This window comes from Biomphalaria glabrata, chromosome 10 (genome assembly GCF_947242115.1).
Source record: "Biomphalaria glabrata chromosome 10, xgBioGlab47.1, whole genome shotgun sequence".
In the NCBI taxonomy this organism is placed as follows: Eukaryota; Metazoa; Mollusca; class Gastropoda; family Planorbidae; genus Biomphalaria; species Biomphalaria glabrata.
Genome location: NC_074720.1, coordinates 44,430,328 through 44,453,042, shown reverse-complemented (window position 1 = coordinate 44,453,042; position 22,715 = coordinate 44,430,328). Strand labels below are relative to the sequence as shown.

The window sequence follows — 22,715 nt, the reverse complement described above, 5'->3', positions numbered from 1 at the left end:
TGTTAATTAGAGCTCTAAACTCTAATGTGATTTCTAAAGATACACACAAACCATCTGTGACATAGATACACAACCAGTCTGCCACTTAAAGGATATATATAATATTATATATATATACCACTTTTAAGAAGAACATTAAGACCTACTTGTTTAAAACTTTTTTAGATTACTTTTTGATTACAATTGCAATGTCTATGTTTGTAATGTTATTACAGCGCCTTGAGCCTACATTTTGTTTGTTAACAGCGCTTTATAAATAAAATTATTATTATTATTATTATTATTAACTCTTGAATTCAAGAACAGACATTGCAATTGATTTGTTCTTCTTACCAGTGAGTGGGACATCACCGAATATACTTCTGGTAGCTTTGTCAGTGTCCCTGTTGTCATGGCGACTTCGTTGCCGCTTCTCATGCATGTCATTATGTTCAGCCCTGGCCTGGCCCTTCTGAGACGAGTGGACGTCTTTCCTGTGCTCGCGTGATAACTTCCGCCCACTATTAAAAGACCTTCTTAAGCCAAAAGATGAACGACTCATACTTCCTGTCCAGAATTCGACAACAGCCGCTAACAATCCGAGGAAGAAAGAGCAGTGCAAGAATTGGTAAGGAATTTATTAGGCGACATTAATTCCGCTTCGATTTTCATATGACACTCGAAGTAGCGTTGACTGGAAATTGAACTGATCAGTCTTTAATCCGTTTGGTATATGGTAGTTCATGTGTGTATCGATCCGTAAAATAAGATTTACAGATGACTGTTATTATGTAGACATATATAGACATGTCAATGGGCTTTGAAAACATCTGAAATTAAAAGAAAAAGTGTAAATTTATAAGATGGTAATAACAAAATCAAACAATACCAAAAAGTCATACAATTATATCACGTAAGACTTATCATTAGCATAAGTGAAAAAATCTACATAAATTCACCACATGGTATGCTGAAAGATTGAACATGTACAGACAAATTTTTATTTTCAAGAAATGTTGTTTTCATTCTTGTTAAAGTCTACATTATTACAAACTTTTATTGTCAAGAAATATAGCATAGCTGTTTTCAGACTTTTAAAAGTCTACATTATAGTTGATAATTACAAACTTTTTATTGTCTCAAAGACTACACCAGTGATGCCCAACCTAATTCAACCTGCGGGCCATTTTAATTTCCGACACTCTTGTCGCGGGCCGCATGACCGAAAATGCTCAAAACTAAATGAAAATGAAATGAAAACAAGTTTATTAGAAACTTTTACATCTTGTACTTACATTAATTAATGGGGTATTGGCGGTTAATTATTTTTTAAATCGTCGGAAACTGGCATCATTCCTCTAGTTAAAATGTGAGCAACATTGTAGCTCGCTTTACCAACGGCTCAAATTCTTGTCTCTTGTTGGTAAATAATCCCATCGATCCTTTCATGCGTAGTTTAATCATCTTTAAATCCCCAGTCAAAATAAGAATGTTTTATAATCGGTTGTTGTTGTTGTGCATTAAAACATCCACACTTTACGAAACTAATACGTTGGTTATGTTCCACAACAAAAAAGTAAAGATCCATTCACTCTTTTAGTTTCTTAGGCTCTCCTATAGCATAAGCCTGCACATTTTAATTGTCATGGTACCAATCCATCAGAGAAAAAGTCTGAGCCCTAACGTTGGTCAAGTATATTATTCAGCTTTAAAAAAAAACAAAAAAAAAAACGTTGGGATAGGGATTTTCTACATTTTTTTTTACCGACGTTTTGGCGGGCCGGATGAACCACGTCGCGGGCCGAATCTGGCCAGCGGGCCGTATTTTGGACATCACTGGACTACATGATATTCACGAAAAGATCATACCTTAACGTGGAGCAGAAAAAAAAATATAGGCCTCAAAATAAGCCACCAAAAAGAAAGTACCGCATTAAACAGCAAACACGATAGATATATAAAACTGTCTTTTCAGACTATAGGTGTCAGGTTTAGGATTTATTTGTTAACTAGCTGTACACAATTAAGGTCCCAGGGTTCAACCTGACAAGAACATCATTCACACACCGTCGTACATAGAGTAACCAACTATGTGGATAGTTTAAATAACAAAAAAAAAATAATGTAATTGATACTGAAATATGTATATGTACAATGAGAGTGATAAAATGATGAATAGATAATAGATATATAAATTATATGTAGATAGATATTAATCAATAGTTCACATAAGCACCTTGCTACTGCTACCAACGGACGTCACAATACGGCCAACATCGGAAATATCAAAGTTAGATCTCAGCTGATCCCAAATGATACCAATGATGCGTAACGGCCTGACACTCAACGCCGTCGATGATCGCCAATCTGACAATGACACTCAAGACTGTAGTATATATGTATATTTTTTAGACGACAAGCAACGCCCACACTGGCTTAGGATCGAGCTCAGTACCTACAACTCCAAACTGGCACCCCTAAACAGGGGTCCAAAAATCCTACTGAATAATAAGTCCGAGAAACTAGTACAAACTAATAACCCTTTTACGGACCAACACACCGTCCGTTTCAACCAAATTCAGTGGGCGAACTGCCTCATGACAAAGAATGATCCAATAGATGTCACCGGACTTTGTGACGTAGCAAAAACAATTCAAAACAAAACTACAAGACACTCTCGCCCCGTACAAGTAATACGAGTAGAGGGAAAAAAATCAGAGTTAGGAGAAAGCAAAAGACACTTGTCTAAACTACGCAACAATAGGAGGCACGGTGGCTGAGTGGTAAAGCGCTTAGCTTCTGAACCGGGAGTCCCGGGTTTGAATCCTGCTGAAGACTAATATTTTTAATTTCGAGATGTTTAGGGCGCCTAATGGGTAGCTGACACAAGTTGAGGAAAAATAAAGGCTGATAGTCGTTGTGCTGACAACACGACACCCTCGTTAACAGTGGGCCACAGAAACAAATTACCTTGACATCATCTGCCCTATAGATCACAAGGTCTAAATGGGAAACATTACTCAGAAACAAGTTGATAGTTTCATATACCTTTGGATCGCAGACAATGTGTCAGGTGGAACATACTGTTACCCACTTAAAACCAATCTGGAAACCTTCCCACATTTCTAAAACGACTAAGAATTTTTAACAGAGATGTACTTTATGAGGTATAGACTGAAGGGTATAGACTATAGCTGAAACAACAACAAAAAGTACAGACTTTCATAAGCAGATGTTTGTGAGCGAGGCAGGACGTTTTGGCGCGAGGTGTCATACTATGTCTACTCGTTTTATTATGTCTTAAATATCTATGTTTGGTATGTGTGCTGACTAGTAAAGCGCTCGGCTTCCGAACCGACGGGTCTAGGGTTTGAATCTCGTTTGGGATTTTGAGTTTTGGCGCGAGTTGTCATACTATGTCTACTCGTTTTATTATGTCTTAAATATCTATGTTTGGTATGTGTGCTGACTAGTAAGGCGCTCGGCTTCCAAACCGACGGGTCTAGGGTTCGAATCTCGTTTAGGATTTTGAGTTTCGGGATTTTTAAGACGCCCTTGAGTCCACCCTACTCTAATGACACTAAATGGGGAAAGTAAAGGCGGTTGGTCGTTTTGCTGGCCACATTACACCCTGCTCGTTAACCGTTGGAAAAAAACGAAACAGATGACCTTTACATATTTGCCCTAGAGATCGCAAGATCTGAAATGTGATACTTTACTTTTTTTTTTTACTTGTGTTCAAACTGAAATGCACTTTTTAAAATAAAGAACAAAAGTTATTTTTGTCCATTAGATTTGGAATTTAAGTCTTTTGAGATAATATAATCTTGTCACTAACATTATCATGTGTTTGGGTGTTTTTAAACTATATTTTATGGGTATGGGCCCTGGGGGAAGCATATTAACATCAAGGTCTATGTAGGGATCTGACCATTCATAGTTTGTATGTTTGACATTTTCGGTAGTTCTCTCGGAATTAAAGATTATTATATCCTACCCCAAAACCTCCCACAAGAAGGTGGGTAATTTCTGCGGGCAGGGTTCGAATCCAGGAATTATCGAGTCGACACGTTCATGCGCATACCACATGACCAGTCAGCCTTTCAAGTTCGCAAAAATGCTTTCATGAAATAGTTAAAATCATTCAAACTTACTCTATATACTAGAACATAGAATTTTTATTATAACAAGATTTGTGTTTTATAAATTAACAAAAGAGCCTCTCTCGATTAAACGGTGGCGTCAAAACGGCGGCGACAAAACGGTGGTGTCAAAACGGTGGCGTTTTATGAGAACTATATTGAAAATACAGTGGTATGACCAAGTAGAAAACACCTGACTCTGGGAGAAGGGTGGACACAGAAATATAGAGGTGCACATTTTTGATAAAAAGTGGAAATGGATTTGGATTGGTCAGACCTGAAGAATAGATGCCAACCACAGAGCTAAACAGGCCTTACATTGTTGGAACCCCCAGGTCACAAGACGCAGAGGAAGACCCAAATGAATATGGTGACGCAGTATACTATAGGAAGCAAAGACGCAGGAAATAGCTGGGAAGCAATTGATTGATTAGCCAGAGACCGTTGAGAGTGTCGTGTTCTTTTAAACGAGGCCCTATGTTCCTCGATCAACGTAAAGGAACATAAAGGACTGACAATGATTTCATTAAAAAAATAAGTTTGTTTTATTGTCCGGAGTACCGTACTTCATTCCCCAATGACGTAACAGCTGTGGTATACATACTGTACTACATCCGGCAAGAATGATGCCAAACTGCTCTCTTTCGGTGGTCGGTTTAATTTCTTATTTTCGCGTGTCTTTGTCAGTAGATTTCCTTTTGGTTTAAAATATGTATCCAGAAATGGAATAGAGGCGCAATGGCTGAGCGATTAAGCGCTTGGCTTCCGAACCTGGGTCCGGGGCCCGGGGTTCGAACCTGGTGAAAACTGGGATTTTTAATTTCGGGATCTTCGGGCGCCTCTGAGTCCTTCCAGTTCTAATGGGTACCTAACATTAGTTGGGTAAAAGGTGGTAGGTCATTGTGCTGGCCATATGACATCCTTGTTTACCGTAGGCAACAGAAACAGATGACCTTTATATTTATCTGCCCTATAGACCACAAGGTCTGAAAGGAGAACTTTACTTTTTTTTTTTACCTAACTGGAATATTAGTCCCATCAATTAAACTTTCGAAATTGCATTCAGCCATTTTCTGCTAACAAGAAAAATTCAGTCGTGTTAGGAATGTAGACAAATAAGCTCCCCTTTCGTGTAGGCATTTTACAACAGTCAAAAATAGTTTACAGTTTACTACGCCAGATAGTGTTCTTCATGTGTTGACTAGTGTTTTCTTCTGTGTTCACCTGCGTCTTCGTTAGTGTATTCACCTGTCTGGTGATTGCAGTCTAGAAGGTGTTCAATTCTAGTCTTAAAGTGCGTTGCCAACTAGACTGGAAACAAGGATAAAATTATAACTATTTGATCTTCTGGCAGCGGGCTTTGGTTGAAATATAATATATGGTCTTTTTTTTTTTTCATACAAAAATATTTCATTCTATTTTGTTTTGTGTCTTTTTTTGTTGTCTTACGACTTTTTAAAAATCTACTCTTTGTTTTCTTTCGTTTCTTTATCATTTTTCTTTTTTTACTCTTCTTTGTTCTCCTCAATCTCGCTATTTTCTCTCATGATTCCTACGCTCAAAGAATGATTTTATACGCCATAACTGTAATAAAGATAAATGTAATTCTGCATGATGGAAATTATTGACTTCATACGGAAGTCGATAAAACAGAAGATCTGACCATAGCACGCAATAGGTGAGCAGGGGCAGACAAATGCTGTCAGGTGTTTTATATAAAAGGGAGAAATCATCGAATCGTTGTATAGTATGTTAGGAATATTCATAATAAACTGTCGAACTGTTTTTATTAGTAAATATATATTTCTCAAATAGCATTGACCTTTATAATATAGGACACCCATAGGTGAATCTACAAGTAGTCGGGTCTTTTAACTCTTTCTCTCCGTTATTATTTTTCTAAGTTTCGAATGAATTCTTCCTTTTACCCATTACTATTTCACTACCCTGTTATGATTAAGCTTCAGTGGCTTTGTCGTTTGTTATTAGAAGATGTTTTATTTGGTCTAGAATTAAAGGGGAATGCGTGCTCTTTTTATATAAAACACAATTAGGTCTATAAAATTAATTTAATGAGGTCAAATCAACTTTGGTATAGTCAATTAGGAGAGAAAAAGTTAAATGTAAAAAAATCAAGTTTCAGTGTAATAATAAATTTGTACCCGAGCATACAAATTATAATAAACCCAGACTGTATAGTGGGTCTATATATAGATAGTTATCTGTCGATGTTTACCTATAATGTCTAGCTGTTTCATGGTGTCCCATTAATGGACCTCATTCACCAATCGTAAACAAACATTTAGCCACGTGATAATATTGATAAAACAATGAAAAAAACGTTTCACGTGACAGCCTTTATGGATTACGTAGTTTGTATAGAAGAGATAGAGAATCACGTGGCTAAATGATGTTTGTTTACGATTGGTGAATGAGGTCCATTGTACTGGATTTTGTTTTTATTTATCAGCAAACATCTGTGGCATTTTAGTCTAGAGAGATAGAATCTCTTCCCTTTGTAACTTCTTGTGTGACTAAAGAGGCCAATCCTTGATACACACCTGCAGTCACAGGTTAGAAATATGTAATCTCCAGGCACCGTTGAATTTTCACCCTTCTTTCTACTTCTGTTGTGTATGGCATCTGCAATCTGGGACCCTTCCAGCAAACATCATACAAACAGTAACTTGTAATAAAAATGTAACAAAAATGTTTTATATGCTTCGGATGTTCCTTCGGAGTTGAAGATAATTAACTCCTTCTCTCCTAACTGACGATACCAGCGTTGATCCCACCAGAATGGGGTAAATAATTACGGAGAGAAAGAGTTAATTTCTTAGCCCAAAACTTCCCTCAGGACGATGGGAGCGGGCAGGGTTTGAACCCAGGACCATCGATAAGTCGGAACGACAGTCCAGCGCGTAAACCGCACGACCAGGCAGCCATTCAACAGAAGTGCAGCGTATACCTTCTTCAACTTAATATCAACAATTGATTAAGTCTGAGTCCTCTTTCTTTAACCAGATGTTATTAGCGCGATGTCTTGGCAATAACTGTCAACCTATTCCATAGAGTAACTCTATTTTTAAACTTATCTCATCCACAGACACACACACACACACACACACATACATACATATATATATATATATATATATATATATATATATATATATATATATATATATATATATATATATATATATATATATATGATTGGTCAGTGATCACGTCATACTTTCTGTCACGTTTAATGTCGGTTTTGTTTGGTGCATGTTTATGTGTATCTTATCTTATCTTGTATAATACAGACGTTACGTCAAAAAAAGATGATTACGTCCTACGCGTATTAATCAATGACCTTAACTCTGCCAAGTAATGATTTTCCTGGCTAGCTAAGGAAAAAGAAGCATTTGTACAAATTTGTCCTAGCATATGGAACGAGGAATGTGCCTTTATCTTTGTGTCTTTCTGAGTATATTACTAAATTTTGATTTTGCATTTGAAGATTATGGTTCAGTGCTTTATGTATAACTGCTACTTTAAAGTCTTCTTTCCTAAAGGCTTTCTAAATTTAGTGATTTTACTAAAGGTGTTACTCTAGTCAAATGTGAATATTCGTTTGTTATGAATCTCACTGCTCTATTTTGTAACTGTTCCAGCTTATCAATTTTTTCTTGAGTTGAGGGGTCCCAAACAGAGAATGCATATTCTATTATTGGCTTAACCAAGGTTAAAAAACATTTTAATTTTATGATCTTAATTGATTTATAGAAATTTCTTGTAATAAACCCTAATGCTTTTTTTTTTATAGTTTCATCAATATGGGGATTCCATGACAGTTTTTCATTTATTATAACACCTAGATATTTTGCGTTGTTTTTAGTCTATGTTACTGGTTTACCATGAATACGATAAGAGATAAGTCAAGTAGTACAACGTTTCCTATACTATTATATACTGTTACAATTTCAAGCGCTATAATGATCAAATCAGGCGCCATTTTGCCCTCACTGGCAAAGAAAAAGGCAGCATAAAACCTTTGAAGTACTATTGGAGAGCTCTCACAAAAGCTGCGCGAAACACATTATACCCAACGAAAAGCCTTTATAGAAGACAGGCGCAGAAGTCGTAAAGAAAACTTTAATTGACAACGGCGGACAACGGCTTTGTCTGCATTAGGTGCAGGAAAATATGTAGGTCGCAACTGGGTTTAGCCTACGTGGTCATGAAAACACGGCACCCATCCTTAATCTTCGTAATAGAAAACATTGCCATTAGCCTACACATTATAACAGTTTCGATTAGTAAAAGAAATTCATTGCAGTTTACTTGTTATTATCCATATCTACACTAGATTATAATTGTCATTTTTATGCATGTATCCGCCTCTTTATAGATCAGGGGTTCTCAACCTGTGGGTCACGACCCCTTTGGGGGTCGATTGACGATTTGCCAGGGGTCGCCTAAGACCATCGAAAAAAAAAAGAATTGTTTTTGTCCATTCTTCTATTGCTGTGTGTGTATACGGAGGGGGGGGGGTCGCGGCAGAGTGGGGGTTGTAAAAAAGGGTCGCCGAGCCTAAAAGGTTGAGAACCACTGTTATCATAATTAAACTGTAAGGGAAGCAAATCCCTGGCCTTTATAAAAAAAAAGAAAAGGTTATGGAGTTATGGTACATTCTAAGGTAAAGATATAAGAGGAACATCGGTTATTAGCCACTGCTCAGTGAAGGAATGCACTGTAACTTCAATCTTACTGGTCAGCAGATGAGCGATGCCAAAGCTGGCGTATAATTTATTGTCAACATTTCAACTTTCTGAATTGCATGGTAGATCCCTCCCTCCCTGCCAAGGACGCAAAGTGTCCAAGTTCAAAGGTCATTGCTGCATCAGTTTTGAGAGTCCTGAAACGTGTAGGGTTAGCTTGTTATTTGTGGTTGAAGGTTATTATAACAATTAGTACAAACATGATTATTTCACTGATTTGTGTCACCTCCTCAAAGTTGGTGCCATATAGTAGATATTTTGATAGTTCATGAATCATGTATCTGGAAGGTGAACATTTTTAACGTTGAGCTAACCAGTTACTTAAGAGCAGTCAGTAAGAGAAGTCAGTAGAAAGCAGTCATTGAATGTAGTCACTTAAGAAAGTTATTATAAAGTATTTGTACCAGTCAATAAGTTATTACCATTGAAAAGTATTTCTATAAAGGATTATTACTGATTATTCGTGGATTGTGTATTTCCTATGTGTTGTTACTATTATATATATATATATATATATATATATATATATATATATATATATATATATATTATATATATTTGTGTCTGCTACATCGAGAGTTATTTCCTCATTTACGAGAGATGTATGAACGTACAAACGTAGCCATCCTGACAATGCCAACATGTAATATTACAATATGAACCCGGTGTCACAAACAGCCATCCAAAATAACCTGGTGACAATTTGTCTTGGCACTTCTAGATCTTCGTTATTAGCCGCATGGCAAATAGATTTTGTCACTTTGATATCAAATGTCAAACGACTAATAAATTGTGTTACTTTTAGGCCTAATGTCACTTGGCTAACAGGTTTTGTTACTTAAAGATCTAATGTCAAAAGATTAATAAACTGCATCACTTTTAGATCTAATGTAATTTGGCTAATAGGTTTTGTTACTTTAAGATCTAATGTCATACGATTAATAAATTGCGCCACTTTTAGACCTAATCTCACATGGCTAGTACTTTTATGATTTAAAAGCATGTTAAAGATGTTACGTTTCTTTTTTTTTTTACAATACCTCTATTCAAGTCAGAACTTCATGGAATCTGGAACCTAGAACCAGGACTATGATCTCAAAAACGGCTTTAACGGTTTTCCTAAAAATTTAACAGATGATGTTTTTCGCTGAGAATTAATATCTCGCTGGCCGCGTGGATGGAGAAACCTCTAGTTTGACCGTTCTAATTTTTCAAAGTAAATAATAAATAAATGTAGGCTACATTTGGCTTGAGAACTAGACTTAAATCTAGAGCCAACATCGGTTTTGAAAGGACTATAGCATTCTTGAAAGAACTATCGCATTCGGGAATCTCCATATGCGGAGTACAATGTATTCAAGAGTTTAATAAATTAAAGTTCAGGAAAATTTTGCGCATCGTCTTCGATGGCTGCCTGGTCGTGCGGTTTGCACGCTGGACTGTCGTTCAGATTTATCGATGGTCCTGGGTTCAAACCCTGCCCGCTCCCATCCCCCGTCGTCCTGCGGGAGGTTTGGACTAGGAAGTAATTATCTTCAACTCTGAAGGAACATCCGAAACATGTAAAACATTTTACAAACATTTTTTTTACAAAGTCTAGAGTTTAACTCTTTCTCTCCGTTATTATTTTTCCACTCTTTGAAGGAGTTCTTCTTTTAGTTCATTACTATTTCACTCCCCTGTTATGATTAAGCTTCAATAGCTTTGTTGTTTGTTGTCACAAAATGTTTTGTTTGGTCTAGAATTGAAGGGGAATGTATGCTCTTTTTATATAACACAAAGTCACGGTTATAAAATTAAATTTTAAGTTAATTTAATGAGGTCAAATCAACGATGGGATCGTCGATTAGGAGAGAAAGAGTTGGAATATCATTAGAATTATTAAATAAAGAAAAACATGGCATAGTTAGCCATAGTGTACCGATACATGAGTAGTTTACTAAATTTATAGTTACTTTAAGTTTATTTATTGAAAGATTATCTAAACTCTGCTTATGTTTAAACGTAATTATATTGTAGATTGAGGCTAGATTCTAGATCTAAATAGTAAATGTAAAACCAGACTAGATCTTAAGAGTTCGACATGTAATGAAGGTACCAATAAATAATGGTAGTTTTATACAATGCCCTGCTAGACTATTTGGTAGAAAGTAGTAGAAACTATCGATCAAGAAGCTGACGGTGTCAAAATCACGAGTTCGATATCCAATTTGACCCACATTTTTAATTAAAATATTTTCATATTTGAAGTTGTATTAAGCAGGTGTAGTCTTTTTAAAAAAAACATATATAAATAAAAAAAAATGTTCTTCTTGTTAAGTTCATCCCAAAGAAAGGGCCATAATTTAAAAGGAAGTCTTTCAAAGCTTTGTTGTTTGGAAAGATCTCTTCTTTTCAATCAAAGGGAGTTTACTCAGGGTATCTCACCATCTTCCAATGGAAAAAAGAAAGGTCAACTCTTCGCCAAGGACAGTTAGGAGTAATGGGAAATTTCAATCAGTTTTGGTAACTCTAATTCAGCGTTTCTCATAGAAATTTCTAGATGCTTCTAGATGTTTCGAAAAGGCATTAGTAGCAACTTAATTATGACTAAAAGTAGTAGTGGTTTTAATATATCGTTGGTATTAATTTCCAAAGCTAGCAACTAAACCTTTTTTTCTTTTTACTTGAAAAGACCTAAAGATTGTAATTAATTGGAAAAAAAAGCCATATGTACATGTGATTTATAATAATTGTGAAGATGTAATATGTATAGTCATAATATAGTAGTTATAAACAACATATTATAAGCCAAAAAGTCTTACAATACTTAAGATTGTCCTTCATGTAATGGAACAATACCAGGAAAAAAAAAGCAGACAGAAAAAGCAATTGGAAGACATATAAGAGAAAGCATGGGGCTAATATTGAATGTATCTAAAATGCAAAATACTGGTAGAAGCAAAAAAAAATGTACCGATGATGAGTGTAGTGCCCCAACGGTTCAACAAACTATAGGTGAAGAAGATCTTGCATAAATAGTCAATTAGGATTAATACTTCATACATATTGTTACGATCTCTCCTATTCAGGCGTTCTGTAAAACACTGCTAAACACACAACACATCAACACATCAAGAACTTGACTCGAAATAATCTGGTGCTTTAATAATGGTCAATTAAACCAGCCAATATGACACCATTGGCAATACATCAACACTAAACATGCTATACTGTACATCACCGTACTAAACTAATAAACTCTAGTGTCTAAATCTCTTCCTGGACTCGTACATTCACTTCAGGACTCCACCAGGACCGACTTCATGGCAGACTAACAGCCCCGGTCTACTCGCTGTCCTGTCTTGAACTGCACTGCCTTACACACACAGTGTCTCTGGTCCACGCAGCTTATGATCAGATGACCATAACCCGGTTCCTATTCACGTGCAAAGTTCCTGCCAGTACTGTCCCTTGCCCTTCCATATAGCACGCTAGACTGTATTACGCTAGACTGTGTCACCTATGTCAGCTGATCACACACGTCGCGAATAGGGTTACAACAATATTAAACCATTATATATTTGTCTGTGTTTACTTTAAATGTGTATACTCTTTTTTTATGTGTAATTTAACGTATTAAGATGTGCTCTTAACTGAAGGCGATATATTTGCATAGATGTGATTTTAGATCAATCTGTGCCTTATTTTAATAACTGGTCTAGACTTTTTGGCACCTTAAGTCAAACAGTGAATCAACTTAATCACCAGCCGTTATTTCATCTCACTGAGCTGTCCGTCAAGAATTGGACATCTGGTAGTTTAATATCTGAGACAAATGACCTCCACACGTCACTGGCAAGCGGTTCCCTGTGATGTCACTGCTAATATTTGAAGCTGAGTTGTCATTAAAATGAGATTGGGTCAGATCTCAGAAATCAATAGTTGAGAACTACTAAAGGTTTTAAATAACGGTGAACCCTTAAACCCTATAGATACGACGATTTAGTCTAGTCGATACCAAGATACCAAACACTAAAACGTACCACTTCACTAAACTCTTATCTTCTTATCTTATAAACTAAAGACGTTACTTGAGAAAAAAAGATGATGAATACGTCCTATGAGACATGTAGTCTATTTGCAGTTATCAGCGTGAATTCTTTCAACTTCAGTAACAATGTCAAGTAAAGCTAGATCCGACAAAATGTACACTCAAGTTTGTGATCATCTTTTTCCATTACTACTATTAAGCAGGGTAGAAACGGTGGCTAAGTGGTAAAGCTCTTGGCTTCGTAACCGCGGGTCCCGAGTTCGAATCCTACAGAGGACTGGATTTTTTTTTATTTCTGGATCTCTGGGCGCCTCTGAGTACATCTAGCTCTAGAGGGTACCTGAGATTACTTGGGGATCACGTTGTGCTGGCCACATGACGCCCTCGTTAACCGTGGAACAGAAATGAGCTTGCTTTACATCATCCTTTAGATAGCAAGGTCTGAAAAGGGAACTTTACTTGACTTTTAGGCAGGGCTTTAAAACGGACATCGGTATTGGAGGAGAAAAGCTGGCGTCTGAAAGGTTAACTCTTTCTCTCCGTAACTATCCTACCACATTCTGGTGGAATCAAATCTGGTATCGTCACTTAGGAGAGAAGGAGTATAAATACCTCAGAGCTATCGGCCAGAATTGCAGTCCACAGAAGCACTTGCAAAGCTCAAGACAATCTAGAAAGACAAAGGAGGAGCCCTAAGTACTAAATCCTCAGACTGATGCGCTTCTTGGTCATGGCCACATTGTATGCTTGGGAATCTTGAACTCTAAGCGCGGAACTAGAGAGGAGAATCCATGCAATTGAATTGAGATGTTACAAAAGGATCCTACATTATACGAGATATCACCTCCAAATCATCACAACGGACGAGGTTAAAAATAGAATCACAGCAGCAGCTGGGGCCCACGATGGCCTGTGTATCACTGCCCAAATAAACAACATTAACAACAAAAACTAGCTTTTCGGTCTTTAGGGCTCGCAAAAACCTTCCATCATGGAACAGCACCAGAAAAAAGGAAGAAGAGGCAGCCAGAGAAAGCGATGCGAAGACAACATTAAATAATAGACTGATCCTTGAAAGATATTCTATCCAACGCAAAAGACAGAGGAATGGAGAAAGACTGTCCTCAGATCATGTGTGGTGCCCCAACGGTTCAACAGACTAAGGGGTATGTTTAGCTTCAGTTCGTTTGTGCTTTTATCATCAACTGTTTTAATCAATGTTCATAGCACAAGATTTGTAAATCTTGTAGTAACATATTTCGTTTAACGCTGTTAACTTTTTGTGACAAGACTTTCTATTCTATACCGTAACAAGACTAGCAGGTTTTCATTCTGTAACTTCCTGGCCGCAAACTCGATTGGTCAGTTTCTTCGACCGCTTTAATCTTTCCGAGAGGAAATCCAATTGCCAATTTCCCCCTAGCGCCCTTAATGTTACATGGAGAAAGTAGCTGACATCCTTTCAAAGGAAGTTCTTTTTGATCCAATGACTTCGTGACTAGACATGTCTCTTGGACACTTTATACACTCTTTCATTAAGAGCATAATATAAGGGAAACCAGTTTACCTACTAAAGTTTAATTAACAATGGTGTGATCTATGAAATTGTGAAATTGAATTCTGTATTATATTTTAAACAGGTCTTGACATTTTACTTTTTTTTTTTTTACATTTGTGTGTGTGTGTGTCTGTGTGCAAAGACATAGTGGCGGTAACTACTTTTAAATTGATGCGTGATTTGTTTGATCTATAGTTAGTTACATTCTGAAGTTTATCAAAATGTCTACTATCAAAGATTAATTTACTCTGTTAGTTCAATTTCTCAATCTGCCTAGTTGATAAACAGACTTATGAAATATCTTTCAGTTAGTTAGCTAGATGCCTCGAATATCTGGCATATAGATATCTAGAACTATTAAATATCCTACAAGAAGCCAACTCAGGTTTCGGGATCAAGTTTGTTTTGACGCCAGTTAATTTTCATCTTTCCTTGGACCAAGAAAAAAAATATTGGTTATTGATTTAACTCTCCTTCCTCTACATGATCCATTAACGGCAAGCCCCGCCTCATAAAATCAGGGGGGTCTATTCCCAGAGGTCAAAGTTCAGTTACCGTAATTTGAACGTCTCATTGGTCAAGCCGATAGTTTGGTTGCCTTCAAATCTCTCTCTTGATTGTTGACAACATTGTAGGATACATGTCTGCATTTATAGTTAAAGTACATAATAGTAGCCAGCCACGACCGTCTATATACGAAAAAAAACACCTATCTATATAACAACAACAAACGCCTTTTAGCTAGGGGTTAGACGTTGACCCTTTTCCCACTATTTGTACAGGAAAAAAAAATAGGGGAGGGAAGTCGTTTAATCTTAGGATGAGCAACTCTTGTATTGACCCTTCCACTGACGTCATCACTAGGATAGTGGGCACTTTCCTGGCACTTAGCGCTGGTCCCTCAATATAATAACAAACCACTGTCCTAGAATGACAGAGTGAATAAGAGCGAGACAGAGATTGAGAGAGAAAGAGAGACGGAGAGAGAGAGAGAGAGAAATGTTTGTGTGAGGAAAAAGTCAATACAGGAAATAAATTGTGAATTGGGGCCTAAGGAGAAGAGCTGGTTCAAACCTTGCAATGCAAATATATGTATCTGTCATAAGACATGACTGTATAGTTGTGTAGTGTGTGCTCAGAACTGTAGTCTCAATGGTCCCGGGTTTAAACCTTGTTCGCTGCTGTCCTGTGGGAGGTTTGGGCTAGCATGTAATAATCTTCAATTCTGAAGGAACATCCGGAACATATAAAAGAAACAAACATCACTATATCTAGTGCTTTTTTTTGTAAAAAAAAATTAGGTGCCAGTACTCAGTGACGGATTGCCTAACTTTTAACTACTAATAAATTAATAATAATGGTTAAAATACATGAAAAGTAATAATTTTTACCCACATTGAAAAAGGTGCCGGTACGCCGTGCTGGTGCGTACCGTCACAAAAAAAAGCACTGACTATAGTTATAGTTAGTTAATTTGTCACAAGTAAACTCCATATACATCAAAACACTGACCTTTGCCTGCGAGAAGCCAGCACCATACAGCTCAGCTTACCACAGTCCAATCGACTTATCTTTTTTTTTCATTTGTAAATAAATTGGTAACTAGATAGTGCAGTCAATTAGTCTGTTTTTTCCTTTAACAGTTTGTCGGATACAGCTCAGTCAATACTTCATTATAATTCTAACTAAAGCTCAGATAATTTGTTTTTTCTTTTGATTAGTAACTTGTTAATTACAACTCAGTCACGTAGTTGTTGTTTTTCCTTTGTAAATTGCTCAATATATATATATAGGTCCATTTATGGTTCTTTCAAGAAACTCTCCGAATGGAAGCAATAAGAAAGATTTAAAATGCATTTAAATTGTCGAACCTTACATTTCATCAATCCCCCCCCCTCCACAATAGCCAGGAGGCGCGTAGGCTGAGCGGTAAAGCGCTTGACTTCCGAACCGGGGGTCCCGGGTTCGAATCCTGGTGAAGACTGGGATTTTTTATTTCCGGATCTTTGGGCGCCTCTGAGTACACCCAGCTCTAATGGGTACCTGACACTAGTTGGGGAAAAGTAAATGCGGTTGGTCGTTGTGCTGGCCACATGAGACACTCGTAAACCGTAGGCCACAGAAACAGATGACCTTTACATCATCTGCCCTATAGATCACTAAGTCTGAAAGGGGAACTTTACTTTTTTTTTTTTCCACAATAGCCATGAACATGTCTAACTCAGCCTGGAAATCTGAGCACAAATAAATTTTTTAATATTAACATGAACGGTTAGATTGACTCGTAGATATACCTTGGAACTAGTTATTGTTTTAAAGAATGTCTGCAAGTTACAAGATCATAGGATTGGGGCTCGCAAAGTCGGTGGTTAACTTTAAGTCACTCTCGGATTGCAACTAAGTGGCAATGGGTAATGTGGTTCTACAGCCATTGCAAGGTGACTCGATTCGTGTATACATTACCACATTGAAACAATTTCATAACAAAATATCAAGGAATTCATCAGTAATCTGGTTGTAAAAAAATATATGAGTAGAATTATGTCAAGTTTGTAAGCTACTAGTTTTATATGTCATCGCATTTGTTTAGCATGTCCTGTAGCACCTCCTTTATTTAGCGTATCATGTAGCACCTCCTTTATTTAGCGTATCATGTAGCACCTCCTTTATTTAGCGTATCATGTAGCACCTCCTTTGTTTAGAGTATCATGTAGCACCTCCTTTGTTTAGCATATCATGTAGCACCTCCTTTATTTAGCGTATCATGTAGCACCTCCTTTGTTTAGCGTTAGTGTCTTATGTAGCACCTTCTTTGTTAAGCGTTAGAGTCTTATGTAGCACCTTCTTTGTTAAGCGTTAGCGTCTTATGTACCACCTCCTTGTTTAGCGTGTCATGTTGTAGCTTCATTAGAGTCTTACTTAAACAATGTAGAACCTACACTGTTTAGCGTTCAGTGTAGCACCACCTTGTCTTGCAGGACAAGTAGCACCGCATTTGTTTAGCGTGCAAAGTAGTGCCTTCATTAGAGTTTAACTATAGCGTGCAATGTAGTGCCTTCATTAGAGTTTAACTCTAGCGTGCAATGTAGTGCCTTCATTAGAGTTTAACTCTAGCGTGCAATGTAGTGCCTTCATTAGAGTTTAACTCTAGCGTGCAATGTTGTGCCTTCATTAGAGTTTAACTCTAGCGTGCAATGTAGTGCCTTCATTAGAGTTTAACTCTAGCGTGCAATGTAGTGCCTTCATTAGAGTTTAATGCTATAGCGTGCAATGTAGTGCCTTCATTAGAGTTTAACTCTAGAGTGCAATGTAGTGCCTTCATTAGAGTTTAACTCTAGCGTGCAATGTAGTGCCTTCATTAGAGTTTAACTCTAGCGTGCAATGTAGTGCCTTCATTAGAGTTTAACTCTAGCGTGCAATGTAGTGCCTTCATTAGAGTTTAACTCTAGCGTGCAATGTAGTGCCTTCATTAGAGTTTAACTCTAGCGTGCAATGTAGTGCCTTCATTAGAGTTTAACTCTAGCGTGCAATGTAGTGCCTTCATTAGAGTTTAACTCTAGCGTGCAATGTAGTGCCTTCATTAGAGTTTAACTCTAGCGTGCAATGTAGTGCCTTCATTAGAGTTTAACTCTAGCGTGCAATGTAGTGCCTTCATTAGAGTTTAACTCTAGCGTGCAATGTAGTGCCTTCATTAGAGTTTAACTCTAGCGTGCAATGTAGTGCCTTCATTAGAGTTTAACTCTAGCGTGCAATGTAGTGCCTTCATTAGAGTTTAACTCTAGCGTGCAATGTAATGCCTTCATTAGAGTTTAACTTTAGCGTGCAATGTAGTGCCTTCATTAGAGTTTAACTCTAGCGTGCAATGTAGTGCCTTCATTAGAGTTTAACTCTAGCGTGCAATGTAGTGCCTTCATTAGAGTTTAACTATAGCGTGCAATGTAGTGCCTTCATTAGAGTTTAACTTTAGCGTGCAATGTAGTGCCTTCATTAGAGTTTAACTATAGCGTGCAATGTAGTGCCTTCATTAGAGTTTAACTATAGCGTGCAATGTAGTGCCTTCATTAGAGTTTAACTCTAGAGTGCAATGTAGTGCCTTCATTAGAGTTTAACTCTAGCGTGCAATGTAGTGCCTTCATTAGAGTTTAACTCTAGCGTGCAATGTAGTGCCTTCATTAGAGTTTAACTCTAGCGTGCAATGTAGTGCCTTCATTAGAGTTTAACTCTAGCGTGCAATGCAGTGCCTTCATTAGAGTTTAACTCTAGCGTGCAATGTAGTGCCTTCATTAGAGTTTAACTTTAGCGTGCAATGTAGTGCCTTCATTAGAGTTTAACTCTAGCGTGCAATGTAGTGCCTTCATTAGAGTTTAACTTTGTTTTACATAGTTTAGATGATCTTTCAGATTTGAAGACAATTACATCCTAGCCCAGACCTCCCGCAGGATGGCGGGATATGGCAGCGGGCAGGGTTCCAACCCGGGACCATCAAGGCAATCGAACGACAGTCCAGAAAGCCTACCAGGCAACCACAACAACCAAGCAGCCATCTAAACGTGATTCTATAAGTAGTGAAAATATTACATCGTTTGGTAATGCTTTGGGCTTTGTTATTCATTACACTACATAAGCTACCTACCAGTAACGCTAGGATTTCCAAGACCACGACATCTTGTTTTAGCATCTAGCGCCTTGGCCACCACACATCATTGACATGTAAAAGTGTATATTAGTGTAGGTTAAAGATATCGACATTGTAGCGAATGTAAAACTACTGTAGAATGACGATAGAGAGATAAAAGAGAACAGAGAGACGGATGATGTTCAGCGTAAGATTAGTAAGTAGAGAAAGTAGAGAAACAGAATACATCCAGTTAACGTGAATACAGAGAGAGGAGAAAGATGAATTATATTGACTTCTATTACTACATAAGAGTTAATACTACATTTGTTTTATGTTGAAGTAGATTTGTGGTGTGTTAGCATAAATGTTTGGTGTGTAGATCAAGTGTTACTTTGCTGTGTGTAAGTACGTAGGCGCGGTGGCTGAGCGGCAAAGCGCCAACCTTCTGACCCGCGTGTCCCGGGTTCAAATCCTGGTGAAGAATGAAATTTTAAATTTCGGGATCTTTTAGTCCACCCAGCTCTAATGGGTACCTGACATTAGTTGGGGAAAAGTAAACGTAGGCCACAGAAACTTTACATTATCTGCCCTATAGATTACAAGGTCTGAAAGGGGAACTTTACTATGTTATGTAAGTATGGATATTTGTATGGATATACATACATCTTAATTCTATATTTAGCGATGACATAAAATATATATCTGGACATTTAAAGGACACTATACATCAAAATAGGTTAGGGCATTTTCAGGTCAAGTTCATGTAATCTGATGTGTGACATTTAAGTATGGATGTTTGTTATGTAGATAAGTGGTACTTAGGTACTTTAGATGTGTGATATTTAAGTATGGATGTTAGGTTTGTAGATGAGTTGTACTTAGGTACTTTAGATGTGTATTTAAGTATTGATGTTAGGTATATAAATGGGTTGTATTTAGGTACTTTAGATGTGTGATATATAAGTATGGATGTGTGATATGTAAGTATGGATGTGTGATATGTAAGTATGGATGTTTGGTTTGTAGATGGTTTATACTTAGGTACTTTAGATGTGTGATATGTAGGCCTAAGTATGGATGTGTGATATGTAAGTATGGATGTGTGATATGTATGTATGGATGTGTGATATGTAAGTATGGATGTGTGATATTGATGTGTTTCTGTAGATCAACATGTTCTGTATGGGGGTGATGTGGAGTGCGCGATTGTTGAGCGGTTAAGCGCTTGGGTCCTGGGTTCGAAACTCGGTGAAGACTGGGATTTGGAATTTCAGGTTTTTGTAGTGCGCCCCTGAGACAACCCATTAGTAATGGATATTTGAATTGTGGAAAGAAAGGGCGGTTGTTCGTTGGGCTGGCCACATGACACCCTGCTCGTTAACCGTTGGCCAGAGAAACAGATGACCTTTTTAACATCATCTGCCTTATAGGGCATTCTGAAAGGGGAACTTTATTAGATGTTCTGTATATATGTAGTTGTATGTGATTTTAATGTCTAGAAGGTTGATGTGTAGTCGAGAGATACCCTATATTAAAAGATGTGTTGATTATTTGAAGGTGTATTGACTATTGCTTCACAGTTTTCGTCCTCTGGCTCCAACCAGAAAGTTAAGTGTGGTTCACGTGATGGATGAGAAGCGGACAAACAGACAGACAAACAAACAGACACGCTTCTAGTTCGAATGATTGATGGCTTCTGGAGCCATGGCGGAGACTAGGGCAGAAAAGAAGGGGGAAAAAAAAAGCTCTGACCAAAAACTCCCTGGTGTTATTAATTGTGGCTGACCGGACGAACAGCAGAACTGACAAGGTAAACAAAACCTATGGAACTATGGTTAGGGTTAGAGTTAGGGTGGCAGACCTGGGCGCTGTAGGTGTAAAGAGATGCATCGCCTAGAATGGAAGATAGCAATACCTTTCAAATCCAATGAATTGAAAAATTAGTAAATTAAAGAAGAAGAAGAAGAGGCAGACAGAAAAAGCGATGGGAGGACAACATTAAAGAATTGACGGGCCTGCCATTGAGAGAGGTTCTAAACAAGGCAAAAAAAAAAGGGAGGAATGGAGAAAGACGGTCGACAAATCTTGCCTGGTGCCCCAACGGTCCAACAGACTAAGGGATAGGTAAAGGTAAAAAAAAGTTTCCACAAATATTTAAAGAAACAGCAAATATTCAGGCCTATGAATGTCTACAGTTTTGATGCTGCAGTTTATCCTCCTGTCTTGATATAATGTTGAATAAACATTTGCTTGACAAACAGCACCTCCAAAGTTGATAATACAAAAGCTGATTGAGATGTTAGACCATGGTGAATGTTCGACACCATTACGACAACGGCAAAGGTTTGTGGCCCCGGGCACTTCTCTTTTACAACGATAAGTAGAAAAGTCGATTAGTGACACTAAAGGATGCCATTGAGTCATAGATGGTAAATATTTCAATTAAAAAAAAATGGTCTTACATAGCGTTCTGGTGGGCCGGTGGCTGAGTGGTAAAGAGCTTGACTGTCGAACCGGTGAAGACTGGGATTTTTAATTTCGGGATTTTTAGCGCATCTGAGTCCAGCCTTCTCTAATGGGTACCTGACATTAGTCGGGGAAAAGTAAAGGCGGTTGGTCGTTGTGCTGGCCACATGACACCCTCGTTAACCGTGGGCCACAGAAACAGATAGCCTTTACATCATCTACCCTATAAATCACAAGGTCTGAAAGGGGAACTTAAGCGTTCTAGCGTTTATCAGGAAATAGTAGTCAAGTTTTCTGTCACATCTTGGTAAGTTATTTATTTTTTTATTAAAAGTATAAATATAATTAACAGTCTAATTCATATATTTAGCTGTTTCTTGACACATTTAAAAACAGAAAACTTTTTTTTTTTAAATTGTCCAGATAATAGAGCTACTTACCTACTAATCACATGTAATGGTTCTGCTGTTTGCACTCATTGGAAATACAGAAGGAATCCACTTTTTATATTATGCCTATTCGTTGGAATAATTTGTTGAAAGAATTGTAGAGATAAATCCAATGATTGATGAGACGCAATGCGTTGATTAAATGTGCATGAGTGTATAGAGAATAGTTTTAATATGTGAAGATGTTTGTTTAGATAGAACACTGACTGCTATCCAGACGTTTTGTTGTTTTTTCTAGGTTTTAATCCTAAGCACTTCTAGTAGTGCTTGCTTTCTGTTCGTTTCAGTGATACTTTTGTCTATTATCAACATAGAAAACACATTATTAAATACGGCAGTAAACATTCTTCAAATCCAAAAAATAAATAAAGCATGTACTTTTTTTGCGCGCCATCGATGTACTATAGAATATAAGAACTTCAAAAAAAAAAATAAAATGAAAAACTGGCATACTCTTGTTGGAACTAACCACCAGAACTTTTTTTTTTTTGGCTGAAAAACTTGACAATTCCCTGGCTTAGTGACGTGTGAGACGGCGGGGTTAGAAGAGCAGCAGACACTGCACGTGAATTACTCACCCCCCTTCCCTTCTTATTACCACGCAGCACGCACAATCATCGCCCACCCCCACCCCTTTTATATGAACCTTTTTTAATATCAATAGTTCCTTTAGGTCAGTGAATTGAGATAGATCTAATATA

At 37.4% G+C, this 22,715-nt stretch overlaps 1 protein-coding gene across 1 annotated transcript in view; it reads right to left on the bottom strand.

Annotated features, from left to right (window-relative positions):
* Positions 1-22,454, bottom strand: part of LOC106062840 (uncharacterized) — a 70,515-nt gene extending 48,061 nt beyond the window's left edge. The window contains exons 1-2 of the mRNA XM_056043553.1: positions 22,006-22,454; positions 334-809 (exon numbers count right to left, since the gene is read on the bottom strand). Coding sequence (XP_055899528.1) covers positions 334-541 — 208 coding nt within the window. The 5' untranslated portion in view covers positions 542-809; positions 22,006-22,454. The remainder of the gene's footprint in view (positions 1-333; positions 810-22,005) is intronic.
* Between the last annotated feature and the right edge of the window lie 261 nt (positions 22,455-22,715).